At 46.6% G+C, this 26,888-nt stretch overlaps 1 protein-coding gene across 3 annotated transcripts in view; it reads right to left on the minus strand.

The window, feature by feature from the left end:
- RB1 (RB transcriptional corepressor 1) overlaps positions 1-26,888 on the minus strand; it is a 2,466,185-nt gene that overhangs the window by 1,923,571 nt on the left and 515,726 nt on the right. For all 3 annotated transcript variants that reach the window (XM_069639386.1, XM_069639387.1, XM_069639388.1), the window contains exon 10: positions 15,214-15,323. In XM_069639386.1, coding sequence (XP_069495487.1) covers positions 15,214-15,323 — 110 coding nt within the window. The remainder of the gene's footprint in view (positions 1-15,213; positions 15,324-26,888) is intronic.

The raw sequence follows: 26,888 nt of genomic DNA on the forward strand, positions 1-26,888 counted from the left end.
TCCTAACTTTACTGGCCAACAAGGGATACAAGGTAGACAAGGAGAAGCTACAGAACTGCCTGACTGAGGTCTTATACCTGGGACAGCTCATATCAAAGGATGGAAAAAGAATAATTCCCGACAGGGTAGAAGCAATAAGATCAGTAGGAGCACCCACAACAGTGAAAGATATGCAGAAATTCCTGGGGATGTGCAACTATTGCCGAGCATGGATATTAGATTATGCAGCATACACAAGGCCCCTCCTACAAGCACTCAAGGAAGCACAACAGGAGAATGAAAAAATACAATGGTCAGAAGAAATGAGCGAATCATTTCAATCATTGAAAGAGCTAATTTCAAGCGCTCCAGTACTGGCAAACCCCGATTATGGACGCGAATTTTACCTATTCTCACACTGCAAGGAAACACTCATGACCGCAGTACTGACACAAAAAACATCCTTAGGACACAAGCCATTGGCTTACTATAGTGGTACTTTAGATGCCGTGATGCAGGGCCATTTCGCGTGCCGTGCAAGCAATCACTCGCTGCAGCCGCGTTCGCGATTGAGAAAAGTGCCACAATAGTAATGGGTTGCCCTGTGACATTGTTTGTGGAACACTCATTATTTGCAATACTTGAGATCAAAAAGCACACTGACCACACAGCGGGCGACCGCCTACGAGATTATATTGTCCAGTGCCAATCTCCATATAGTGAGATGCAAGACAGTGAACCCCGCCACATTCATTACAGAAGCGTGCACACTCGAAGACATGCAGAACCACGATTGCGCAACTTACACAGGAGAAAGAGGGGCGGACACAGTGGTGTGTGAGAACGCTCTAAGCGAGGGGGAAGTGTACTTTGTGGATGGGTCTGCATCAATTGACGTGGACACGGGAGAAAAACATGTTGGCATGGCAGTAGTGAGGTTAGAAGATGGTGAGTATGAAACACTAGTACAATACCGCCTCCCATCACATTACTCCGCACAGGCAGCAGAGCTGATTGCGCTCATAGAGGCACTGCATGCAGCAAAGGGTTGTGCAGTGACAATATACACAGACTCAGCCTACATGACGACGACAGTACATTGGGGGCTAGCAAAATGGGGGCGTAGGGGATTTAGACGGGCAGACGGAACACCAGTACAGCATGCAGAACTGTTGAAAGAGCTCATTGAGGCCCTACAAAACCCTACTGCAGTAGCAATAGTAAAGTGCCAAGCACATACATCCAACACAGATGTTGTGTCTTTGGGGAACGCGGCAGCGGACGCTGCCGCCAAGGAGGCTTCCTATTTTCAGAAATATGACACAGGTGAGTACATACTTAAGCACAAAAGAAACGAAGAGCCCCCAGAAGGATACAACATGATGCCCATATCACAAATACTAGAATTGCAGGAAGGAGCTAGTGCAGAGGAAAAATTGATGTGGACAAAACGGGGGTGCAGCAAGTCGGGAACAGACCTGCTGTGGCGGCAAAATAACTCAGGGAAAGTGGTAATGCCAATACAGTTACTAGAAATTGCATTTCAACAGTTACACTTCCCTGCACATAACACCAAACAGCACATCGCAGCAGAAATACAGGAAGAATGGTTCGTGCTCTGTCTCCAAGAGCATGTGTCTCGGTTGGCAATGGAATGTACAACATGCCAAATATACAATTCAGGAATGACATTACGTACTCTCCGGGGAACAATTCCTAAACCCATTGGCCCATTCAGAGAGCTGCATATAGATTATGCAGACATGGGGGAAAGGTGTAATGGCGCGCGGTACATGATCGTGGTTGTGTGCCCATTTTCAAGGTGGGTGGAAGCAGGACCCTGTGCGCGACCTGATGCCAAAAGCGCCGCCAAGTTCCTAGTAAGGGAAGTGTTCCCGCACTGGGGAATTTGTGACGTGATTCGCTCAGACAACGGCAGCCATTTTGTAAATGAGCTTTTCAAGGAAGTCACTACATTATTGGGAATAAAACATAAATTATGTTCAATTTATCATCCTCAAAGTAATGGCGTAGTGGAAAAGATGAACGGACTGTTAAAGGGCAGGTTATCAAAACTGTGCTTTTCATTAAAGAAGAATTGGATTTACTGTCTACCCCTTGCGCTATTTGAATTGAGAAATCAGCCAAGCAAAGACCACCATTTGTCCCCGCACGAGATCGTGACTGGGAGACGAATGAACACAGCACACTCTCCACTGCGCGAACACTCAGATGCTCACAGAAGCGCCGCAATATTGGGAGATGAGTTCACAGACTATTTAAGGAAATTGACAAGGGCAGCGCGCATGATATCAAAGCAACTGTCCCCACCCTTCACTAGAGAAGAGGGTAACATCACAGAGTCCGTCACGGAGCCAGAGCAACAGCTACAGCTGATGCCAGGCGACTCAATTTACGTCAGAAGCTTTGTGCGTCAGTGGAATGCACCACGATTCCATGGCCCATATGAGGTAATATTTTGCACGCCCACGGCAGTGAAGGTGAAGGGCTTGAGGTACTGGGTACACTTGACCGATGTACGGAAGGCTTATAGCAATGTACAAGAGGAGGTAGATGAGGAGGCACAGACAACAGCAAACGATGCAACTGAACAGAATGACTGAATATGAACTTGTGTGTGTATATTGGTACTAGATTTGAATGGGAGAATAACTGATAAGGATACGAAAAAAAAAAAAAAAGTGAAGTTTTCTCTTTTCATCTTGTTGATTTGTATATACTTAATGAAATGACCAAATTATGGCCTGTATACACCCTTGTCTGTGAATACCCCTCCCCGCATCCCCACCCGCCTCCATTTCCCGTCAAATATATATATTGGCACTGATGGTGCTAGCAAAATGTTAACATGCATGTACTTAATGCACTTTTATATCTCAAACAGGAGCTTCCATGGCATCTAACGGGCAGCCTGCAACGGATAGAATTAGTAGAATGAGAGAATTAGTACATGACAGATGCAGATATTCGTATGAGTGTGGATTATCTGTATGCATCACATTGTTTTTTATGCTAATGTTTGGTCTGGTTACATATTGGTTTGTAGCGTTCATCTCTATCGAGATGAACGAGGGGGGAGGGATTAACAGCACTACTGGGCCCAATACAACTACAAGGGCCAATACAAGGGAAGGTGATTTTTTGAGATTGGACGGAACTAAACTTGTATGGGGGTATCATACCACACCATCCAGTGCTGTCATCGTACAAAGAAAGAAGTCACAAGGTGGAATGCAGAACAATACAGTGTCTCCACCAGGGGTATCTAATTACAATGCCCACAGTTTAAATGACCGAAACCAGTCTGCCATATCGTGGTTGTATAACACCCCCACCAGCCAGCCTGCCCCCATACTAAACAACTACCTGCCAGATAACGGCAGGAAGGAAGAGGAAAAGCTGCTAGCAATACACAAAATATTATATGATGCATGGGCCAAGGGGGGCGGGAATGAGAAAGGGGGGTCTAGTTTGTCCCTTGCCCAGGGAGTTGGGAAGTACATGAGGAACAAGAACAACAGACGGAAGAGGGAAGCAGGGAGGAGGAAGTATGATGAGTACTATGGGCTAGGTCTAGATAAGATGGAAGAACCACGACACCCCCACAAAACAAATAAGTGGTATGCAGATATGAGTGCCACAGCTAAACAAACAACAAACGAGAGCTGTTATGTTTGCTCCCTCATCCCTCACGCATCAGGTACACCCAAAGTACTGTTACCCAAAGAGTTGCCAATTATAGATGCCCAATGTCTCCTTCATCTCACGTTATGCAGAATTAAGAACACCTTCCAGGCACATGAAGTGACTTTTCAAATGCTGCAGAACGAGAAAACGTGCTACCCAAAACCGGCAGGGGTGGTATGTCTGAAAGAACCATTTTTTGTAACTGAAGGGACACTTTGCCAAGTAGAGTAGAAACGATAACACCGTTGGTGTACCACATGAAAAAGGGTTGATATTCTGTTCCCTACACCAGCTGCAAAATTTGTTCCAACGGCAGCGGTATAAAGACTTTGTTGCTGGTCTTCTGGCCGAAAGCAACACCTCCATGACATCAGGGAGATCCCAATCCTTGTACCTCAACCTTTCAGAAGCCAAGCGTGAAGGTTGACGGTTCTGGTGTCTGGATGGAGAACCTGACCTCCCTTCTGCGAGAGAAGATTCTCTTTGAGTGGAAGACGGATTGGAGGACAGATGGGCATATCTAGAAGGTCCTGGTACCACGTTTCCTGGCCCAATCCGAGGCAATTAGGATCATGGTTTTCCGGAATCTTCTCAACTGCCTGATCATTTGAGGAATAACAGGGACTGGTGGGAATGCGTAAAGGAGTGGAAACTCCCAGTCCACTACGAACGCATCTCCTAGAGCTCCACTCAGGGGAAATTCCCTTGAACAGAACAGGACAGATCGCACTTCCTGTTGGTGCTTGTGGCGAACAGATCCACCTGAGGGGTTCCCCAAAGGGCGAAGATCTCTTGACGGACTTCCTGAGCTAGCTCCCACTCGTGGGAGACTGTGCTCTGCCTGCTCAGAGCGTCCGCTTTGAAGTTCTTCTCTCCGGCTAGGTGGACTGCCGATAGAGAGATTCCTTCCCGAATTGCCCAAAACCAGAGCTGCATTGCCTCTCTGCACAGTGGCAGTGATCCTACGCCTCCTCTTTTGTTGAGGTAGTGCATGGCCACCGCGTTGTCCGTCATTATCAGGACATTACTCCCCTGTACTGATGGCAGGAAAGCTTTCAGCGCTAGTCTGATCGCTCTCAGCTCTAATAGGTTGATGTGTAGTCTGGACTCCGATGGAGACCAACGACCGCTGATGGTCAAGTCGTTGGCATGGGCTCCCCGCCCCGTGAGTGAGGCGTCTGTGACTACTGTTATCTCCGGCCAAGGTTGCCAAAGCAGTTCTCCTTTCAAGATGTTCTCTGGATAGGCCCACCATTGAAGGTCACGGGCTACCTTGTCCGGAATCCGGAGGAGATCTGTCATTCTCCCTGAGAATTGTGACCAGTGACTTCTCAGTGCCCATTGAAGAGATCTCATTCTCAGGCGAGCCTCTGGCACAAGGAAGATGCAGGATGCCATGAGGCCTAGCAACCTCAAAAAGTCGAAGGCTGGGAGACGTTGGGCATTTTGAAACTTGGTGACCATCTGTAGAATATCTTGAGCCCTTACCTCTGGTGGCGAGGCTTTTCCCAGGAAAGTGTCCGGGACCGCTCCAATGAACTGGAGTCTCTGTGATGGTATCATCTGTGACTTCTTTAAATTGAGGGAGAAGCCCAGTCTGTGAATGAAGAGGAAGACATAATCTAGCTGGGCCTGGGCCTGTTCCGAAGATACAAGCCTGATCAGCCAATCGTCCAGGTAGGAGTACACGTGGATCCCTTCCCTCCTTAGACTCGCGGCCACTACCGACATCAGCTTGGTGAATACCCTCGGGGCGGAGGTCAGCCCAAATGGCAGAACTCGAAATTGATAGAGAGTCGCCAATTGCGAACCTCAGGTATTTCCTGTGTTTTAGATGGATTGGCACATGGAAATAAGCATCCTGAAGGTCCAGACATACCAGCCAGTCCTGGAGCTGGAGGGCCTGAAGGATCTGAGAGAGAGTTACCATCTTGAACTTGTCCTTCCTGAGGAACTTGTTCAATTCTCGTAAGTCCAGGATGGGTCTCAGTCCTCCGTCCTTCTTTGGTATGAGAAAGTAGGGGGGAGTACCAGCCCTTGTTCCTGTCCGCTACAGGTACCGGTTCTATGGCACCTTTCTCTAGCAGGCCTATAATTTCCTGCAAGAGGAGCGGATCTGGAACTTTTAGAGAGCTGTTCCCCGGTGGATGACTCTGAGGGTTGTGTAGAAAGGGTAGGCAGTAACCTTGGGCAACTGTCTGCAATGCCCAAGCATCTGACGTTATAGCCTGCTATTCCGTCAGATGGTGAGTTAACCTGCCCCCTACAGGTGTATTGTGTGGGAAGGCCTCAGAGTGGTTTGGGGGCGGCTGATGCAGATGCCGAGGGTAAAGAGGCACCTGCTGCTGCTGCGGTCTTAGTACTTTTGACCCGTCCACCTCGGGTGGATCTCCTTTGGCCTCTTTGAGCCGGCTGTCCTCTGCCTTTCCCGAATGCAGAATAATAGCGAAAGGACTTCCCTCTCCCAGAGGTTCCTGAGGGGCGAAAAGGAGTTTGGCAGATAGCAGCTCCTAAGGATTTTGCTGCTGCTTTAGAAGTCTGCAACTTTTCCAGACTGTCATCAGCCTTTTTCCCGAATAATGAAGAGCCGTCAAAGGGCATATTCAAAAGTCTGGCCTGTACATCAGGGGCAAAGCCCGACTTTCGCAACCACACATGCCTGCGGATTGTTGTACTTGCCGCCATGGCCCTGCTGATATTGTCAGCAGAATCGATGCCAGTTTGAAGTGATTCGCACATGGCATCTTTGCCATCTTTAATAATGTTAAGGAAGGCTTCCTTTTCCTCTCCTTCGGGTATGCAGTCAGCTGCTGATGAAGCACACTCCCACAGTGTGTGACTGAACCTGGTGAGCGTAAAGGTGGCGTTGGACTTCAACGCCATACTACAGGCAGAGAAGACTTTCTTTGCCATAGAGTCGTAACTCTTGTCATCTCTATCCTGTGGGACAGTAGGGTAAGCGGTCCTACTGCTAGATGAAGTTGCCGCTTGAACCACCAGGCTCTCTGGGGTCGGGTGTTTTGACAGGTATTCAGGGTCAGCAGCCGCTACCCTATACTTGGTTGACAATCTTTTATTGACTGCAGGGATAACTTCGGGAGTTTCCCAATTAGATGCAATTTTTCTTTGTAAGGCTGCATGGAAGGGAACCACCGGGTCCTCTTGTGGGCCTTTGTCCAATATATCTGTTAGGTCATCCTGTTGGAAAACAGGTGAAGGCGCAGACCAACCCATGAACTCAATTATTCTTGCCATCAGGGTTCTATATGGTGTTTCGGCATGTTCCCCTGGGTCTGGCTTAACAAATTCCACTTCTGGGGAAGTGTCCAGCCCACTTGCCTCATGTAGTGACTCCTGTAGTTCCTTCAGCCTTCTTTCCTCAGAGGTGAAATCCTCTGCAGTAGGCAGTGTGGTCCTCTGTAATCCGAATGTTTCCTGGTCAGAATCTTCCCCTTCTTCATAAATTGAAGAAAGTCCAGGGTATTCTGACCTCTAAAATAGAGTAAAACGCATTTCTAAGGCAGAAGGAGCCAAACTCGTTATTGGACGAGAAAACGTCGATGCCGATGTAACAGGCTTCCAAGGCGCCGAAAACGGCGTCGAAAAAACTGGAAGGGGTCTCGAAGAACTCGAGAGGATCGGGATCCTACTCGAGGGCATCGACGACAGTCTAGGCGTCGAGCAGGAGGCCCTTGAAATCACCGTTGGCTGTGGGGTGGCCTTAGTCCTCTCATCGACGTCGGCGATGGTGTTGAGTCGACCGACCGATGCGTCGAGGAACCCTTCGACAACGGCGTCGATGGCGCTGATCCGTGCGTCGAAGGAATCCTTGACGACGGCGAAGACGGTGCCCTCTTACCCGATGGCTCATGGCGCTCTCGGGTGGAATGTTTCGCCGGGTGCTGCGACTCGCGGTGTTTTGATTTTTTGGGTTTTTCACCCAGGGTATCACCCTCAGCTGTCTTCGAGGGGTCGAGGCCGCGTTCTCGAAGACGCTTAACATTTTCTTTCTGAATTCCTCCCACTCAGCTTGAGAACTGTGTTTGGTGGGACAGGAGACTCTTTCTGGGGACGCAGAAGACGAGGAATGGGACCTTCGACGTCTCTTTTTTGAGTGTCTTGATCTCGACGAATGGTGGGAGCTGCTTCGAGATCTAGAATGGGAATGTTTACGACGGCGAGGAGACAATGCCTCGACTCAGCCGACAAAACTTTTGAGGAGGTTTTGGCTGACTTACCTCTCTCGAGCTTTCCCTTGCGCTCCTTCAAGGCTTTCGCCGTCATGGACATGCAGTCTTCACACTCCGAACAATGGTGGTCGGATCCCAAGCACCATAAGCAGACCCTGTATGGATCAGTTATTGACATTTTTTTACCGCAGTCTCGACATTTCTTGAAGTCGAATCGCGGCGGCGGTTCTGATGAAGAAGCCATCGAGAACGATAAGGAATATTCGAGTAGAAATAGATAGTTAACCTGACTGAACTGAGCAACGACGTTCCGAGGCCCCACGAAACGTGGAAAAACGGAACTGAGCAACGGACGTAGCGCGTGGCTATTTATGGGCATGGTGACGTCGGCACTGATACGGTGGCCGTCGAGGGACATCGACTCGGCGGACGTCGACGCGCAGCGCCCTCTACAGAAAAAATCTGAGGCCAGCAAGCTGGAAACGTATTATCAAAGATAAGGAATACGTCGGAGGACACAATCCCTTCGAAGGGTGCTGCTGTCATGGACATGTCTGGTGTCCATGTCTGACTTGCGTGTCTTTGACTTGTAAATGCCATGGATGCATGACATGTCTGTGACAATGTTCAGATTCACTGATGCAGCCTACTCATCCTTGTGTCCACTGTGTCTGGGGTGTACAAGGCCAGATGGGTGAAACTACGGTGAAGTGTGTGCATGTGATAGGCATGACCCATGATGCATGTGAGTTTCAAACCAGAATTGTATGTTTCAAGAGTCCCTTGCACATGTATGCTAATGTTCATAGCATGCGCCATGCCTGTTACTGCATTTGTTTTGCCTGCACTGACCCATGTGTTGTGGAGGGACATGATGGAAGTGATGTTTGACAGTGCCACTCATATGCTATTGCTTCCTGTCTAGGGGACCATTGTAAAGTACCCTGATGCTTGTGTTCTAGGTCTCCCTCTACACAGCGGCAAGTGATGAAGAGGGCGGAGACGGCTCTGTGGAGCAACGCGGCGGGGATGCCCCCACTGGCCGGCGACGTCCGGGAGTGAGGGGACTGGTGCTGCGTCTGCCACTACGGCTGCAGCGGAAGGGGTGGGTGAACCCCCACAGGGGCTTGCAACGGGTGAAGACGGTGTGGAGCCATCCAGGTTGGTGGTTTCCACAGGGGAGGAGGAGGCCGCTACTGAGCCGCACATGGGGCCTGGTGGGGGTGGTACCACTGGTGCAACTGGTGCAGGGCAGGGGCAGGAGGCAGCACATGTCGCTGTGGAGGGGCCTGTGCATGTCACTGTCCCTGACACTGTGACTGCACCACCATGCACCAGCAGGGATGCCCCATCCCAGGCCCGTCCGCAGGTAGGGGGGATGTCCATGTCATCTGACACTCCTCTACCTGCGGACAAGGGGACCCCTGGCCGTATGGAGAAGGTCCTGATTGGTGTCGTGTTGCGCGCGCGTGACATTTGTGATGACGTGCGTGCTCCCCCCGGTAAGCACGCACGTCATCACGAAGAGCAGCATGCCAACGTGGCCCAGTTGGGAGTGTCCATGGTCGGGGGTTTTGTACATGTGTCGGCCACTCTGGCGGCCCTCTACTCCTCTGTGGAGACTATGCGCTGTCAAGGGTTTTGACCCATGTTGAATCAATAGACTGGGCAGATGTGGGGAGGAGCTATCGCCTGCCACATTCACGCCAGAATAGGAGAACTGCGCAGTTGGCACGAGACCACTCCAAAGATACAACCTTCTTGTGGGGGGTTCCACATCACCACTCTACTGTAAGGATGCCATCAAAACAAAGTTAAGCAAGGGTCTTATACTATCAAGCAAAAGACCACTCTATTGAAATGCAGTAAATCAAGACAACTCAAAAATGGATGCAGTACCGACAAATTCCCCAAGGTGGCGCTAGCGGTCTGAACTCTGACAGGGAAACTGTATTTAGGAGTTGCAAGAGGGGCAGGTACTTCAAAGCTTGTTGGTTAATTGAAAACCTTAGCCACCTGCTGTTCCCAGAGGCCAAGAGGCTGAGAACTCTTAACACCTCACAGATTCCCACACCAGGAGGCAGGATATCACATGACCCTGTTGATTGATTGAGGAGAGACTTCCAGGCAGCCTGCTGGAGCCCACACAAAAGGCTCTTTCTGTTGAATGGGGTATGTTAATTTTGAGTGTTTCCTGTCAACAGCCCTCTGCCAGCAAGGAGAGACATGTGATCACTGACCCACCCAGACTTCTGGAGGCGGACCCAAACACTTGGGGAGTTGAATTGCAACAAATATATATTTTATAGAAATCGCGATAACTTATTGTAACCAAATGACAGGAATGTACAACTTTGAGAGTCTTAGTTTGAAAAATGCCCTCACGATTTGAGTCCAAACTCCAATTTGTACCATGTTCTGGGGCAAAACCCTGCTAATTATGAGTATTGTAGACAATGTGTTTAAGCTAGAGACATGGAAAGTTACTGGGATATATGTGGAAGGGAAATGTACCTTTGTATAATTTTTGATGAAAATCCCATATTGCACAACCCACTAAAATCGAAAATAAGTTTCCATTTTTGAATGCAAGCTCCTAGAAACGCCAGAGGCGAAACCGAGACTACCTTAAGCAAGGTGCCATATGTACATGTAATGTCAACCACTTGTGTACCTGGGAAATATGTATTTGAATCAAATATAGATTTGTGGGTAAATTGACCAGGGGAGGATCCTCTGACCCATAAACAGACCTCATTACTCTGACTCCCAACCCAAATCCCCCATTCATGGGAGAGGGGAGAATTGGGCCAATGACAAGTAGAGAGGTGCAGGCTCAGTTATGCCACGCACACACCCACTTCCAAAACACATAAAAAGAGACTGCTGGGACAGGTAGAGACATTCAATTCCATGTTCTGCGGGACGCTCTGCCGGGAGACTCCAGACTTCACATCCATCAATCTTCAAAGACCAGAACTTTACTTCAGAACTTAAAGCAAGGGCCTTAACCCACAAACTGAGAACTCTTCTCAGCAGGCCTCAGCATCCTTAAAGTCATTTGCAAACTATTCCACAGCCGGGCGAGCTGTCTGAATTCTTTTGCCAAGAACAATTGCCAGAGACCAGACCAGAGATCCAGAGAACCACAGGCCGCTGTATCCAGAGAGCTGACCCAGACCGCTGTGAGCAGAACCAGAGACCCAGACGCTGTGAGCAGAACCGCCCAGTCCAGTCCAGTTGACCAGATCCGTGACGAGGCCCATTCATTTCAAAATTAGGAGTGAGTATCCACCAGAACTGTGCAGAACCCAATCTCTTAGTTAAAATAATGTAATCCAAACCATTTTAACCTAATTAGAACAGCCTCCTAGAAATCTAGACCAGACTTCCTACTCCCTATACTTTTTCCACAATCGCGATCTACGCACTCGCGAAATTTACCGCGATTTGGCTCAATTTCTCCACTTGTCAAAATAGCAGCTCCATTCTTTCCTTTGTTAGAATCCGTTTGCAACCTGGTAATAACTCATAGAGCATTGCTAAAGTGAGCCTGAACTAATACCAACAAGCATCTCACTCACCCTGAACCTCTAGAGGGAATTAAAAGCAAGTTTAGCACCTTTTCACTTCCTTGCAAACCACATTAAAGTAATTTGCCTGTGTTTAAAACTCATCCCTGTTTTCTCTAAGCTTGCTGGGGGAACTGTGTATTGCATTATAAAGTGTGATTTGTTGGGATTCTTGAAGACTGTGTGCTCTCCTTCCATTTCTTACATTGCATAGGGGGGAGTGAATTGTCAAGAAAAAGTGATCATATTACTTTTTGCTAAAATCATAAGTTATTTCTGTACTGAATTTTATTTCACCTTGCATTTCCTTGAAACCATCAAGCATTTTCAGCTACCTCATCCTCTACACTACTCCTAAGTAACCAAATCAGTGTACCCCTGTAACATTATCCATTGTTGATCACGATCATATTCTAAAGTGTGATATCAGTTATCAATTTATTTATAAAGTGTGATAGATATATATTGTTGAATTGTCCAAATAAACCTTTTAAATTTGCAAAACAAACCTGCTTCTTGGCTCAGTGGGGTCAGGGGGATTCTAAGAGTGGTGTGTTATACAAGGGTTGTCATCCAGAGTACTGAACTAGACATAAAAATACATCAATAAGGGTTTTCCTCAGCATCCCAGACTAGGCATTGACTTAGCTGTAGTGTTGATTGAATATCGCTAACAGCGCCAGTCGTTCTATATGCCGTCTTCCGGCCCAGATGCTACCAGGGCCCCCTGTGGACCTGCCCTGACCAACGCAGCCAGCTTGGTGGGGATCCCATCCCTGCCACAGTCGGGAGTCGGAGGTCCAGCAGGGGTGGACACCCCAGCAACTGGACCCCAGCAGATGGAGGATGTGCCGGCATCATCGGGCAGGGCACGTGCACGACGGCGTCTGTGGATTCCAACAGCCTGGATGCCGTTGTGCTGGCAGAGGCAGTTGCGTCGGAGGCAGCGGCAGGCTCAACGTGGGAGGCATCATGGCTCGGAGCCATCTACATCAGAGGGGCAGGCATCGGCCGGAGGGCAGGAGGACCCTGCAATGGGAGGGTCTTCCGTGTGGCAGCGGTTGGGCCAGCAGATAGGTGCGGAGCGGCGGTGGGCGGAGGAGGCATGGCTCACAATGCTCAGGGCGGAGAACTCCATGCGCAGGGCGCTGAGGCGGGCTGAGTGCCTCGAGGGAATTCGCAGGGAGTTGGAGGTGGACATGGGGTTATCCCTGCGAGAGCTTGGGGCCAGAGAACAGGCCCGCCTCCAAGACATTGAACAGGAGTTCGATGATGCCCTGGCCCATGACATCAACAAGGGTGCCGTTGGACTTGCCCCCCGCCATTGTATATAGTTCATTAGTGTTAAGTTTCATTTCTTTTTTCTTTCATTTGGGGCACATGGACTATGGCCCACATTTTTGTATATAGTTAGAAATTAGGTAGGTTTCATTGTAGGTTTCATTTAGGTAGTTGGGCTCATGGACCCTGGATTTGCTATTTGTACATAGTTTTACAGTGGATTTTTCTCCATCTTTTTTTTTCACCATGGAGCAATGGATATTACGCTTTTCTTTCCCTTTGGATTTGCTTTGTTGGACAGTGACTTTGGACACATTTTCATTTGGATTAATTTCGATTCTCATTTTATTTATCTATCATTTTTTGGGACGTGCTGCATTTTGATTATTATTGGCATTATTGTGTGTTTTGATTTAATTCCCTTCATTTTGAATTGAATACATTTTTGTTTCTTACTTCAATGTGTGGTCTTCTATCATTGGTTTCATGCATGTCACAATGTGGGTTTTCTCAGTCATGTGTTGCCATTGCGTGGGTCTGACAGACTTGTACTCATGCGCATACTGCTTATTTGTGATCTATCATATAATGGGGATTTCAATTTGGAGTGGATGTAAAGCTTGGTTGGGTGTTTGGACTGGGGTGGCGTGGGGTGGGATTTGGGTGGCCATAAGATCCAGGGATCTGGATTGTGATGACGTGTTGGCTGGGGGACATGTGTGGGGGCCTGCTGGCAGGTGCCCTGCACTGCTGGGGGGTGGGGGTGCTGGGGTACATGTGTCGGGGCCTGCTGGCAGGTGCCCGTCAATGCTGGGGGGTGGAGGGGCTGGGGGACATGAGTGGGGGGCCTGCTGGCAGGTGCTCCTCACTGCTGGGGGGTGGGGGTGCTGCGGGACATGTGTGGGGGCCTGCTGGCAGGTGCCCCTGACTGCTGGGGGGGTGGGGTGCTGGGGGACATGTGTGGAGGCCTGCTGGCAGGTGCCCTGCACTGCTGGGGGGTGGAGGTGCTGGGGGACATGAGTGGGACAGGAGTAGGACATGAGTGGGGGCCTGCTGGCAGGTGCCCTGCACTGCTGGGGGGGTAGGAGTGCTGGGGGACATGAGTGGGGGCCTGCTGGCAAGTGCCCTGCACTTCTGGGGGGTGGGGGTGCTGGGGGACATGAGCGGGGACCTGCTGACAGGTGCCCTGCACCGCTGGGGGGTGGGGGTGCTGGGGGACATGTGTGGGGGCCTGCTTTCACCTGTCCATTTTAATATTTATATTAGGACCCTATTAACCCAGATTACGGGTTAAGGGTTTGTTTTTCCCCTCAAACTCCGATGACAGGCTTTTTGTGAAAGTACTTTCACAAATATCCTGAGAGCAAGTTCCTTGCTTAAGATATCCAATTATTTTGCACATTTGGCAGACCTTTCCCTCCATTGATATACAGAAGCAATCTATAGGTTTATCACATTTTAAGGGACTTATTAATGGCAAATCTGTCTAGCGATTTTAACATAAAAATTATTTTTTGCCTTCCTTGCATTTGACATTGTACTATAGAAAAGAGCAGAAATACATTTTTATTTCATAGACGAACTTGTAATCATTGGCAGATATGCATTCTTGGTTGTGCCCTTTGACCCATTTTTTAAAGTGAAACCTAATGGTTTACCTCAAGTTTCTGTAAAGCTTTTTTTTTAATACACATCCAGGTTATTTCATCAGGAAATATACAAATTCAGCTGTGTTAAACAGAGATTACTATTTTAACATTTGAAAGGCAATTATGCGGTAAACACTGTACGTGGGTTCTAGAACTAAAGTAGGGGTGGGTGTAAATGTGGTCTGCTGCCGAAACTGTAAACTGAAATTTATGGGCTGAAATCCCAGCTTTACTGCTTGACCACATTGTGTAGTCCTGATCAAATTACGTTGCTATTAGATCAACAGACACGGATTCATTTTAGTATGGGATGGGCTAGATAAAATCAACTTTATTCCTTTTTCGAAAAAGCACACAAACACAAAATTGAATACACATTAAAAAAAACATGCAAATTATATATAAACACATTTTAAAAAATAATGTTTGCATTGTGCTAATTCGATAATTGATATGTTCTCTTTAACACTCCAAACTTGTATATACAAATTATGCTGAGTAAGCAAAATGTTTATGCCTTAAAGATAATATATAAAATGTGTGGGAGCCCCTCTACTAAGAATGAACATGGCTCAAATAGCCCGTTCTATAGAATGTATTCTCACTCAGAACAGTATTTTAATATAGTTGGGGTTGCTTTTTTTGTGTTCCGCAGTTTTATTTAAACTTTGCTTCGACCTTTATCTGTATGTTGGCACCAGCAAAGAAAATATTTTCTTCTGCAATCTCACACAAGAGGAAACATTTTACAGCGGTAAATCTACCCTACATCGCTGATCATATAAAGTACTGAGCATTTCATTTTAGTTTAAAATACTTATAAAAAGAACTTACCATCCGTGAATATTAGGCTTCATCGTTTCATCATCATCAAAAAATAACCTTGCATCAAGATCCTTATGGTTAAAATACAGTTTTTCATACTCCATTGAAAGAGCTGTCTCCTAATCACAGAAACATCGTTTCATGGAGTGATCATCAAAATGTACAACATTTAATATTTAAATATATTAGTTTATTTTATTTATTTACTTGTGTATAGTGCCGGGATGCCTTAGGCATCAGGGCGCACACAAACATGAAACGACATTAATAGACAGGACAAAACATTTATTCAGTGGTTGAAGACTGGCAAAAGCATAAGTAGGAAGATTTAATTTCAAAGCCAAATCAAACGACTTAGTTTACTGTACATTTCTTTTTAGTTTGTAATTAAACCAATACATGTTCATGCAACATTTCACAAAAGTGGCACTTATTCAGCGTTCAAAATTGCAATCAACAGAATGGGATAGAAAAGAAAACTTACTATAGTTTACAAAAACAGATAACAGGTTTAACGGATACAACTACAGAGAAAGAACATTAGTACAAGACCACAACAAAGCAAGAACAGCAAAAGGAAACGGAAAGGTAACGGAAATTAACCAGACAATGAAAAGCTAATTATATCAAGTAATCACGTGCTAAAAGTGGAATTACTTTAAACACACAGACTAACAATATATGCAGGTTAAGGAATTACGTCGCCTTCACTAATTCAGGTGTCAAATAGGTTTCGATACACAGATGCTGGGAGTGACTGCCAGGGTACATTGCATTTTAATTAATGTGCAATGTATGATGGTATGGAACATATTCAATAAGACACTGATAGCATACGGACAAAGTGCATAAAGCAGACTAATTCGACATATAATCCAGTAACAAACCGGAAGAAAAATAAACTGATTGGGAAGAAGTAGATTAGCATCAGACAATCGCGACACAATTGCAACTTTACATTTCCTTCTACTTTATGCTTTGTGATTTATGTAAAGGACAATCAATCTTAACAGCATTGGACTAGTTCGACACTATTTAAACAAACTATCTAATGCAATAAAAAACATTGCGAATGAACTTGGAAATGGGCTTTGCTTCCATCGTACAACAGTCACATGTTTTTTGTTCGAGAAGAACTTCCCTTTAGACAGATTTTGCTTTTTAAAAATGACACCTATTTGTACTGTACGCAAGATGGGCCAAGCGATCTAATAGTCTTTCAGGGTATGCGACTTCCACCCGACATGGTGTTTACCAAGAAAATGATCGACAACACAAAGGTGGATTATATACATGCCGTCATTGCGACCGAACATTAAAACGGGCAGCTGTCAGGAGAATCGTTGAGCTTCTGCTGCAGGAATGTGCTTGTATTTGCTGTGAGGAGGAACAGGCACCCTAGTTAGAAGCCCCAAATAAATGCAAGCATACGAGAGTGGAAAAAAAGAAGCAGCAGTGAGTGTATAAGGGAGAAAAGAGGATGAGCCTCCATGGGCAACAGTTAGTCAGGGGAGCCGTCCCGCCCACCCCTAAGTCAACTTATTTAAACAAATAAAGTACGTGGCCTTCCCCATCTCCCAGGGGACATAATGACAATGATGGAAAAAGATCTATGGAATGATGAATGCTTCCTCTCCATACATATTTACACCGCAACGAAAGAGCTGTTAGTTCTTGTTGTAGACTGTACAAAGGTGCTCTAAGACTAAACACTAACAATGTTAACTACATGGTTAAGAAACAGTTGTATATGATATTTTATTTATAGGGCGCCTATACACACGTGTTTCAAGGCGAGACGAGACAAGGGAGGAGTACAAGGGGGGACAAGACAACAGTCTTACTAGGCCCAGTGACATTGAGATTGCGCAAGTGCAGGGAAGGGGGGGAAAAAGTGCCGGGGGAAGGGGAGGAGTGGAAGGTGCTGACAAGTGATCAAGACAACAATCAGTAGTGCGGCCAGCAGGTGGTAAGTGCAAGATTTAAGCGCGGACAACGGGTGTCAATAAGTGCAGGTAAGGGGACTGTTGGGTTTCAGATACAGACTCAAGTGCAAGGGTTGCCAGTCTGCAATAGAGGTATGCAGCTGGGTGGGCAGGGACCTGGGCTCGATTTCAGAGGGTAACCAGGTGCCCAGTTGCAATAGCAGACAGATCAGCAGGGGAGAGGAAGAGAGAAAGCATAAGCAAAGAGGAAGGTCTTGAGGTGTTTCCGGAACCAAGGATGGTTTTCCTCAAGTTTCAGAGAGGCAGGGAGACTATTCCAGAGGGAGGCCCCAGCTGAAGCTAGAGATCTACCGCCAACTCGTTGCTTGGAGAAGCGACTGAGCCTGAGGGAGTTGGAGGTGGAGGAGCGAAGAACTTGAGTAGGACGGAATTTCTGAAGGGAGAGTTGAAGGTATAGTGGGCCCAGGCCCCAGAAGGCCTTGTGGACAATGAAGAGACTCTTGAACTTAATCCTTGCAGCCGCTGAGGGCCAATGTAGAGATTTCAGGGCTGGAGAGATACGATCCCTGGGCTTGAGGCCAAGGAAAAGTCTTGCAGTCCTGTTCTGGATGAGTTGTGGAGGGCGGACAGTAGAAGCAGGCAGATTTATAAAGTGACTGTTGCATTAGGTCAGCCTAGAGAGGACCAGAGCTCTGGAGACAGTGAGCTTCTGGGGGAAGGAGAGGTAAGGAAGATTACCTCTGAGGAGGTGCAGCTGGTAGTTTGACTTCTTAGAGACAGAGATGTGGGGAGAGCAGGAGAGTATGGAGTCAAAGATGACCCCGAGGTTCTTAGCCTCAGAGGTGGGAGTAGGAAGCGGGCCCATGGAGGCCGGCCAGAGAGTGACAGGAAAGGCAGGTGCGCCGATGAGGAGGATCTGTGTCTTACTAGTGTTAAGGCATAGGTCATTGGCGGCACACCACTCCTGGATTGCAGTGACGGTCAGAGAAGAGAGAGGGAGAAGGCAGAGGGGAGCCTGAAAACAAGCTGGGTGTCATCCGCATAGCATTGAAATTTGGAACAGAGAGCAGCAATGCAGTGGGCGAGGGGTGCCAGGTATTGGTTGAAAAGCCAGGGAGAGAAGTTAGACCCCTGAACACCACAGATAGAGAGTGAGAGAGGAAAGGAAGGACCAAGTTGTAAGGCTGCATTAAAGGGGCAAACTCATAAGCGCAAATAGACTTGTCTGTAATTTTGATTAAACAACTCCCCAAACATGTAGGTGCATAAAGTAAGATGGGAAGCATGGTTTTGGGGCCCAGAACAGCGGATCATTTGTTTGGAAGCCCCATGTTCTACTAAAAGTGCTTAATAAATGAGCATTCCAAACACTCTGAAGGTGCAATGAGTAAACTTCAGTGTGAAAGGCTTCTCTGCAAGACACTACCCAGTTGTTGAGAAAATGCAACCTGATGAAGTGTCTCTCCTTAGAGTAAGGGAAGTGGACTCATCCCAGGGAAAGGGCTTCATGGATATATCCAATCATAGGCCAAATTATTAACTATGAATTCTTGTTACTCTTTGTATTTATAGTTCTTTTGACTTACTATATCCAGATGTCATCAGTTGTGGGTTTTACAAGCACCATCGATACTGACATATTAGGCTAGCTTGGGCAATTTAGAATGATTTCATACTTTCTTGGGATTAATGGCACAGCTCTTAGCACTGTTGACCTAATTTACCTTTCTCATAGCATGTCTTTTATTACTCACTCTTCTTCTCACTTATAGTAAAACTAGCAACACACTTGTTTTTGAGGCATGAATAACGCAATGGCCACAGTCTTTGGCTGCATTTCCACTAAATGTCACATAAGCCAATTCGTTTTCAGATCACAAAATCCTTAGACTGTTTCCAATAATCGATGAATAGGGCTTTTGTGTAGAAAATATCAGTTAATTGATTCAAAATGTATTCAATCACAGATAAAATAAAAACCTTGTACAGCACTCACCACGGTATGCAAATATTACAGGAAACTATCACTAGAAGCTTCGGCATATTTAATCAACCAACACGAGGCCAAGAGAATCCTAAATGATGTTGTTAACAAAATTCCAACTCAACAAATGTAAAGCGAAAATGGAGTGGTCAACACTACAAAGAACCTGAAACGCTACAGCATATGACCGAGCTACTCTAATGTGATCCAAAAAGACGAACTGGGTCACTTTAAACATGGCAAATTCTGAAAAGTACACTCTGATTAAAGTTGTGTCCAAGTGTATCCACAGCTGAAAGGACAACGGACAAGATAACACCAAAGAAAGCGTCACATCATCCCTTCGATGTACCAGTATGCCTATGAACAACTTGTCTGCTTATCCACAATCTCTACCAAAGCAACACGCAGCCCTTTTTAGGCCATAAGAATCAAAAGAGAAGTCTAAGAAGAGGTAGAGGATGTGGGGCATGACAACACTGGGGAACCAAGTTCCGCAAAAGAAGCCAAAAACGATTACAACTGTAAATAATGCCAGACAACCTAGTCAGAAACTTGTAAACATTTGCTCTCCTGCTCACACATAGTTTTTAATTAAGGTTTAGGATTCGTACAAACCGATCCATTAAACCCATTCATGCTGGAAATGCACTTTTACTACTTCGGGAGGCTTCTCTGATTGACTGGTTTCTTTAGCAAAGAAAAGATGAGAAAAACTGAATACCGTAAAACGTTCAGCCTAAAATGCATGTTTTTTCCACCGTCAATCCATCATGCATTGCATGCATCAATGAGACTTGCTCGAAATGACATTGATAACATTCCACAGAAAACAACAGAATCCAACATAATAGCAGAGGTAGCGGCCATAGAAGACCTGCGATCTAATGCCAAGGTCATAAAACTGCTCAAAAGGACAGTACAATGTGCAACAAAATGATTTGATATGATTCCGCCCACATATTCTGAATCCATCTCAGACGTAGTCTGCCTGGAAACATTTTAAAAAGCGCCCATGTGAAGTCACATTATCAACTCCATTAGGGCTCCTTGGGGCATTTTATGGTGCAATTGGTAGTCAGTATGTATACCTAAAGCCACAAACACCATTCCATCAGTTCCACACTTTTCACCCGCTGGCCAACACAATGAAATAACAGAACTCACAAAAAAGAAGTTCACAACTTCCCCATAATATACAATACTAAATATAGATAGGTAGGCAGGCAGGAGAGCAATGGGAAATCAGAGATATCAATTCACCCACCAAAAAGAACGTTTCAGAGGTAGCGGGGTACCATCATGCAGTTGTGAGTGTGATGCAGAGTTCCCGTTACTTACACTAAAAAAGCGATGAATTAAAAAGCTCAGATATAGGTGTTAATTAGCAAAGAAACTGCAGAAAATGGGATTCATTCATAACAGCAAAGGCAGCACTTGAGGCTCGACCAGCACAGAACATCGATAATCTGGAGCAGCTGGAGGGAAAGACCGGGAGAACAAACAGGGAGCCATGCCAACCCCCGTCATCCCCCCCGATATCTTGCAAAGAATTGGAGAAACCAGGAATCGGTTAATCGCAAGTGTGGCAATGTACTGCATACAGGGAGCTGGCATCCAAAAACTCAGAAGCAGAGCGCAGAGTATGGGTTACCGCAGACAACTTAATGGCAACTTGGACCAGGTCCACGGGCCTACCACCATTCTTAATGCAGCAGAAACGTAGGCTGTGGACCGAGAGTCACTAAATGAGCAACATACTGATTAAAGAGATGCCAGAGACCGCCATCATTAAGACAACGGAAATGTCTGTGGACAAGCCAATTAAAAGCACACTGGCATTAACATCTGTTCACAAGTTTTTCCTGATCGAACATATGCACATGTCAAAAGGACCCGTACTGTCCCCCTGAATATCCCCGAAGTCCAACTGTGGCACAAGTGCTCATCTACATAGACTAGTATAACATTTTTTGCGAGTGGCCAGGACAACTGGTAATGTGCTTATAAAAAAGCCAGCATAAGCTGCTAACCAGATCTCACAAGCATGGTTCTGAAAGCTAAAAAAGAATTCACCAAGCTAACAGATTCGTGAAACAGAAACATCCAGTATGTGATGCTTCCCCACACCAAACTATTAAGCACACGTATTTGAAGAACCTCAAGCGGCAACAACATATACAGGGTATCTTGGTCCCCCAACCACATGCCACAACATGCAGAGAGGATCTCGAGGAGCTAGCCGGTGGCTTTGAAGATCTCCAAACTTTAACTAGGTAAGGGAGAGCAGTAAAGGGGAAAAAAGTGATGCCGGTGTGCGTCCCCCACCCGCCTGGTCCCCCGTGATGCTGGTGTGAGTGCCCCCCCCAGGCCCACTTCTGGCCTGCTTGCTGCCCCCCACCCTCCCTGAAGTCCTCTCCTTCCTCCCCCTCCCCATATCCCATTCCTCCAAGCCAGATAGTGCCCACCTAACTGACTATTGCATTTATGTGCTGCTGCCGCCCTGCAACGTAGGTTTAGGCACATGTATCTGCCGCCTAATTGACTTTTGCATTTGTATTCTTCTACCACCCTGCAACAAGGGGTTAGGCACCATGTATGTTTTATGTAAGCACCTATGCAACTAAGACTTCTGTAACAGCACCACGATGCCCAAGGGCCTTTTGTGCGCTTTATAAATGGAAAAAAAAATAAACGTAAGCCAGCAAAAATCAGAGGAGTCTTCCCGGAGGATTTTGTTGCAAATCTCAAAGTTGGGAGAATGTCACAGAAGAGCACAAAAGCAGAGTATCTGCAAAACACACAGGACTACAAGTGGTGTACTGAACAACTTCAAAGGGCTGGGAGAAATATATGTCAGACACAAAGAGGTAAACAGGTGTGCAGGCTTGAAATCAGACTATCGGGTGAACATTGTACACACTGACGTAAAAGTTACAAAGAAGGGAGCTGCTAAGAATTTGATGAGCGAGTGGTGCATGGGGTCTGGGTTATTAATGCAAAGCGTGGCAGAAAGCGCGGCAGTGTAATGCCAGATAATACGGCAACGGACTGCATCACAGGTATGCTGGATCGAAGTGAGTTAATTTTAATGGGTTTTGTCCCGCACATACTGTTAGGCAGAATCCTGTGCAGTGCCCTTAGGGACCACTACACACAATTAAGACTACAAGTGGTAATACAAGTTCACCTTTGGTGGTACAAGCCTGTGCTACTATGTTAAAGTGGTAGCAGTAGCGGAGCAGCCAGGCTTATCTCAAGGGTATATGAGCAGTAGCAGAGATTACACAAAGGGACCACAATTACTGTGACTCAAGCAAACACTGACTCAAGGTTTCAGGTAAAAAATATAAGTACATTTATTTTTAAACCTTCTGTAAAACACTAAAATTCTATTAATTCAATACCACACGTAAAATGCACTACAAACAACCAATTCACTTGGTACAGTATAACTCAAGGTAAGTACCCTATGTTTTAACGGACCGGTGTTGTGAAACAAAAGACGTCACCGGGAATACATATGCGATCACTTTTTGACAGCAATGACAGTTCGGTCTCACGAAAGATACGCGTATCCGCGAAAATAAATGTTACCGGGGCAAAAACACACTTAGCACCTGAGTTAACCAGAGAGAGTTGGGGGCAAAAATCATAGGCAATACTTGTGTCAAGTCAGACAGAATCAGAGAACACACGCTGACAGAAATACAAAAGTCAATAGGCCGGAGCCAGTGTCTAGTGGAACCGGGTCCCTGTTGTCGAGGATCACACAGTCAGACAGTTCAAGATTCAACGTTGCAAGGAGTACTTGGTTATTGTCAACAGAGGAAGCAAAAGTTATGAGGGAAGACAAGGGCAAGCCTTGGATGAGGAGAAAAGGGATTCACCCTAGTTCCTCGAAGCAGAACACAGTACCTTATTCAAGGAAGAAGCTGGTGCCAATGCAGTTGTTCCTGGTAGTTCCATGCAGACCCACGGTTCCTGGTGCTTCGGTCATGGAGACGCGAAGGAAGACGTCTGGAGGGGCCTGTACCACTCCGGGATGAAGCCAGCAGCAGCGACAGCGAATAAAGGGTGCGCTCCTTTAAAAACAGGAGAGGCTCTTCAGATGGCTATCTGGACCACTACAGCAGTGTGCAGCGATTTCGACCACGAAGAGGATCCTCTGGCTGTGGAAGATAAGCTGGTTGACCCCACCAGGCTCAAGGGAAGACTACCCCGGACCGGATCTTTTCTGGTCGTCGAAGGGTAGATCGCACAGGACTGCAGCAAGGCTTCACCGGGACGGGGTAGTTGCAGCAGCCATCTTCTTCTCTGCTTCTCTTCGGTTCCTTGTAGCTCCAGTGGCGACTGACTTCCAGCCCAAGAGTCCTGCCCTTTATGCGAAAATCCCCCATTCACGCAGCCTGGCTGTCAATCACGCAGCAGGGGGGGTTGTCCAGCCCAGACAACCACCTAAGCCAATCATGACAAAGTGCGACTTGGGTTTCTAGGGATACCCTGTGCAAGGGGTGGCTACACCCCTCCCTCACATTCAGCCCACCTAGACACCCAGGCACATAGAGGAGGAGTTCTTGGCAGAAGCCCGCCAAAAGACGAACAAAGAAGGTAAACCTGTTTTGCCGCCCAAGGTAAAACACAAGAAGGACTTTAACAAAAAGAAATGGCGAATAAACCAGACCAGAGCCAAAAGAGTATTTGGTCAAGCAGGTTTATGTTCGAGGCTAATCAAATAGCCTAAAACAATACCACGTTTATATAGTATAATCGCTGTAGAAAAGTTAGGGTAGACACCACTGCCACCAGCCAAGTCTAAACGTTAAAAGAGCACAAGAATTCTCTAGGAGGTACAGATAGAAAGGGCTCGGGATTAACCCTTTCCAATACTCCATGTAAGATGGGGTGTACTGGATCTGTGGTTCAATGACTATGCAAAGTTAATGGCAACTTTACCCTTTTCTGGGGGACAGTAGTCAGCCCCAGAAATGGAGTCGGTGGGAAGCCTAAAAGACAACCCTGTGTCACTGCTCTGAAGGTGCTCTATAACACACAAAAGTGGGGCTACTGAAGTGGTGTGTTCCAGAGTCTACAATCACAAAAACAGATGAGATACATTTGGCAAAACACAGGTAAGAGTGGGGGAAAAGCTCACACTCTTACCAAGTGGAAAAAAGTCAACTCCAGAAATCCAGCAAAGCTGCCGAGGGACTCACTAGGGAAGGGAAATTAGCCATTGAATGAGAATTCTCCCTAACACATGCACTGTTGCCAGTTGCGTGGTGTCTTGGCGCTCTGATGGGTCCGCAAAGGAAGGAAGATTGCATGGTTTGTTAGTTGGATTGAGAGGGAGACTAGCAAGAGAGCTTTGATGTGTTGTTGGCAACTTCAGTTCGGAGAAACCAGTCACTGAGCAGTGGCGCGTTTTCGGTCGGTAGCCATCAGGCAGTGTTGAGGTGCGATTGTGTGTGGTTTGTTTTCATGTTAGGTGTTGTGAAGTGCATGCAGTGTGTGGTGTGGTAGAGGAGTGGTTGCGTTTAGTTCAGAGTTTGCGGGCGTGTATGCAGAAAGGGAAGTTTTCAGAACAGTTAGTTAGTGGGAATACATTTCCTACACCCAACAATCCCTCCAAATGCGATACGTTTCCCTACCTCAACAGTTCATACAAGTGCGATGCCTTTTCCACCCCCAGCAATCCATCCAGATGAGATGCATTCCATGTCCCCAATATTCCATCCAATTGCAGTACAGTTTCTGCCCCCAAACAATCCAGTGCAGCGCATTTCTCTCCCCAACGCCCCCCGCCCAATCCCTGGCAAAAGTGTGATACATCGCCCGCTCATAACTGTCCATCCAAGTTGAACACACACTCCATTCAAGTGTGCTGCACTTCCCCAACTGTCCCTCCAAGTGTGACGCATCTCCAACCCCCCCCCCCCCGCAATCCACCCCAGTGCAACAGACTTCCTATCTCTAAACAATCCATCTAGGTGTGATACATTTCTTGCTCCCAACAGTTTATCCAAGTGGGATGCATTTTCCATCCCAACAATCTGTCTCTGGGAGCCAAATCTTGCATGCTACAGATGTTACATAGTGTCTGTCTCGGGGGGGGGTAATTAGGCTTAGCTATATTATTATACCAGATGCAGAATGTGGCTAACCTACACATACAGACTGAGTGTAGAATGTGGCTAGTTTACGCAGTTAGGCTACATGCCGCATATGGTTAACATACGCTAGTAGGCTAAATGCTGGAAGGTGTGTGAGATCAGATAATTGGAGTGTTGGGTTTTTCTGGAGCGCATTAATGGCTGTACTCCCAGTTGTTCTGGTAGGTTTTTCTTGCTGGATTTTGCATGGTTTAGTGCTTTGGGTTGTGTTGATGGGTAGGTCCCTTCAGTTGGTTTCGGTTCATGCTGGGTGCGTTTGGTTAGTCACGGGTTTCATGGGGTTCCTTTCCGTATGTTTTCTCATTTTCTGGTGTGTAGATGTTGTTCAGTTGTTTTCCTCCCCTTCAGAACTGAAGAGCCAGGTGTTTCAAAGTTTTCTGAATTTTAAATGGTCCTCAGTAGTTCTGATCTTTCGGGAGGGAGTTCAAGTTCAAAAGCTGTGCAAAAGAAGGATGATGCGACACTTTTTTTCCTTGCATAGTGTTTACTTTCTAGGTCGATGTGGTTGCTGGATCCAAGTGTTCGATAGTTTGCAGATGGTAATTTTCTTTTGTATGAACTCCGCTCCCTTGCAGTGGACTGCTCTGTGTGTTATGCTCATTGTTTTGAAGGTGATTCGTTTTTTGACTGGGAGCCAATGTAGCATCCTTAGTGTTGGTGTGATGTGGTTTCTTCGGAAGAGTTTGAGACGATGTCAAGATGTCTGGCAGCTGCATTCCGTATTTGTTGTAGCTTCCTCAGCAAGTATTACGGCATTCCAAGGTATATGCTTTTGCATGATGAGGGAGATGATGGTTGAACTGTTAGGGAGAATTCTCATTCTATAGCTAATTTCCCTCACCTAGTGAGTCCCCCATCAGCTTTGCTGGATTTCTGGAGTTTACTTTTTCCACTTGGTAAGAGTGTGAGCTTTTTTTTCCACTCTTACATGGGTTTTGCCATGTGTATTTCATCTGTTTTTGTGATTGTGGACTCTGGAGTACACCACTTCAGTAGTCCCCCTCTTTTGTGTGTTATACAGCACCTTCAGTGCAGTGACACAGGGTTGTCGTTTAGACTTCCCACCGACTCCTTTTCTGGGGCTGACTACTGTCCCCCAGAAACCGGTAAAGTTGCCATTAACTTTACATAGTCACTTTAAACTACACACCCAGTACACCCCATTTTACATGGAGTACTGGAAAGGGTTAATGCCCATCCCTTTTTGTCTGTGCCTCTCTGAGCTTTGTTTTGCTCTTTTAACATTTAGACTTGGCTGACGGCAGTGGTATCTACCCTAACCTTTCTACCACAATTATACTATATAAACATGGTATTGTTCCAGGCTATTATATTAGCCTCCAACATAAACCCGCTTGACGAAATACATTTTATTTTGGTCCAGCTGGGTTCATTCGCCATTTGTTTTTGTTAAAGTCTTTCTCGTGTTTTTCTCAGCGTGCCAAACTGGGGATGATTCCTTTGTTCGCTGTCTTTTCACGGGCTTCTGCACAGAAGCCCTCCTTAAGGCGCCTGATAGTCTAGGTAGGCAGGATGTGAGGGAGGGATCTTCGGACCCCTACCATGGGTTGCCTTAGTAAC

This window comes from Ambystoma mexicanum, chromosome 7q (genome assembly GCF_040938575.1).
Source record: "Ambystoma mexicanum isolate Mex_15411 chromosome 7q, UKY_AmexF1_1, whole genome shotgun sequence".
Classification (NCBI taxonomy): Eukaryota; Metazoa; Chordata; class Amphibia; order Caudata; family Ambystomatidae; genus Ambystoma; species Ambystoma mexicanum.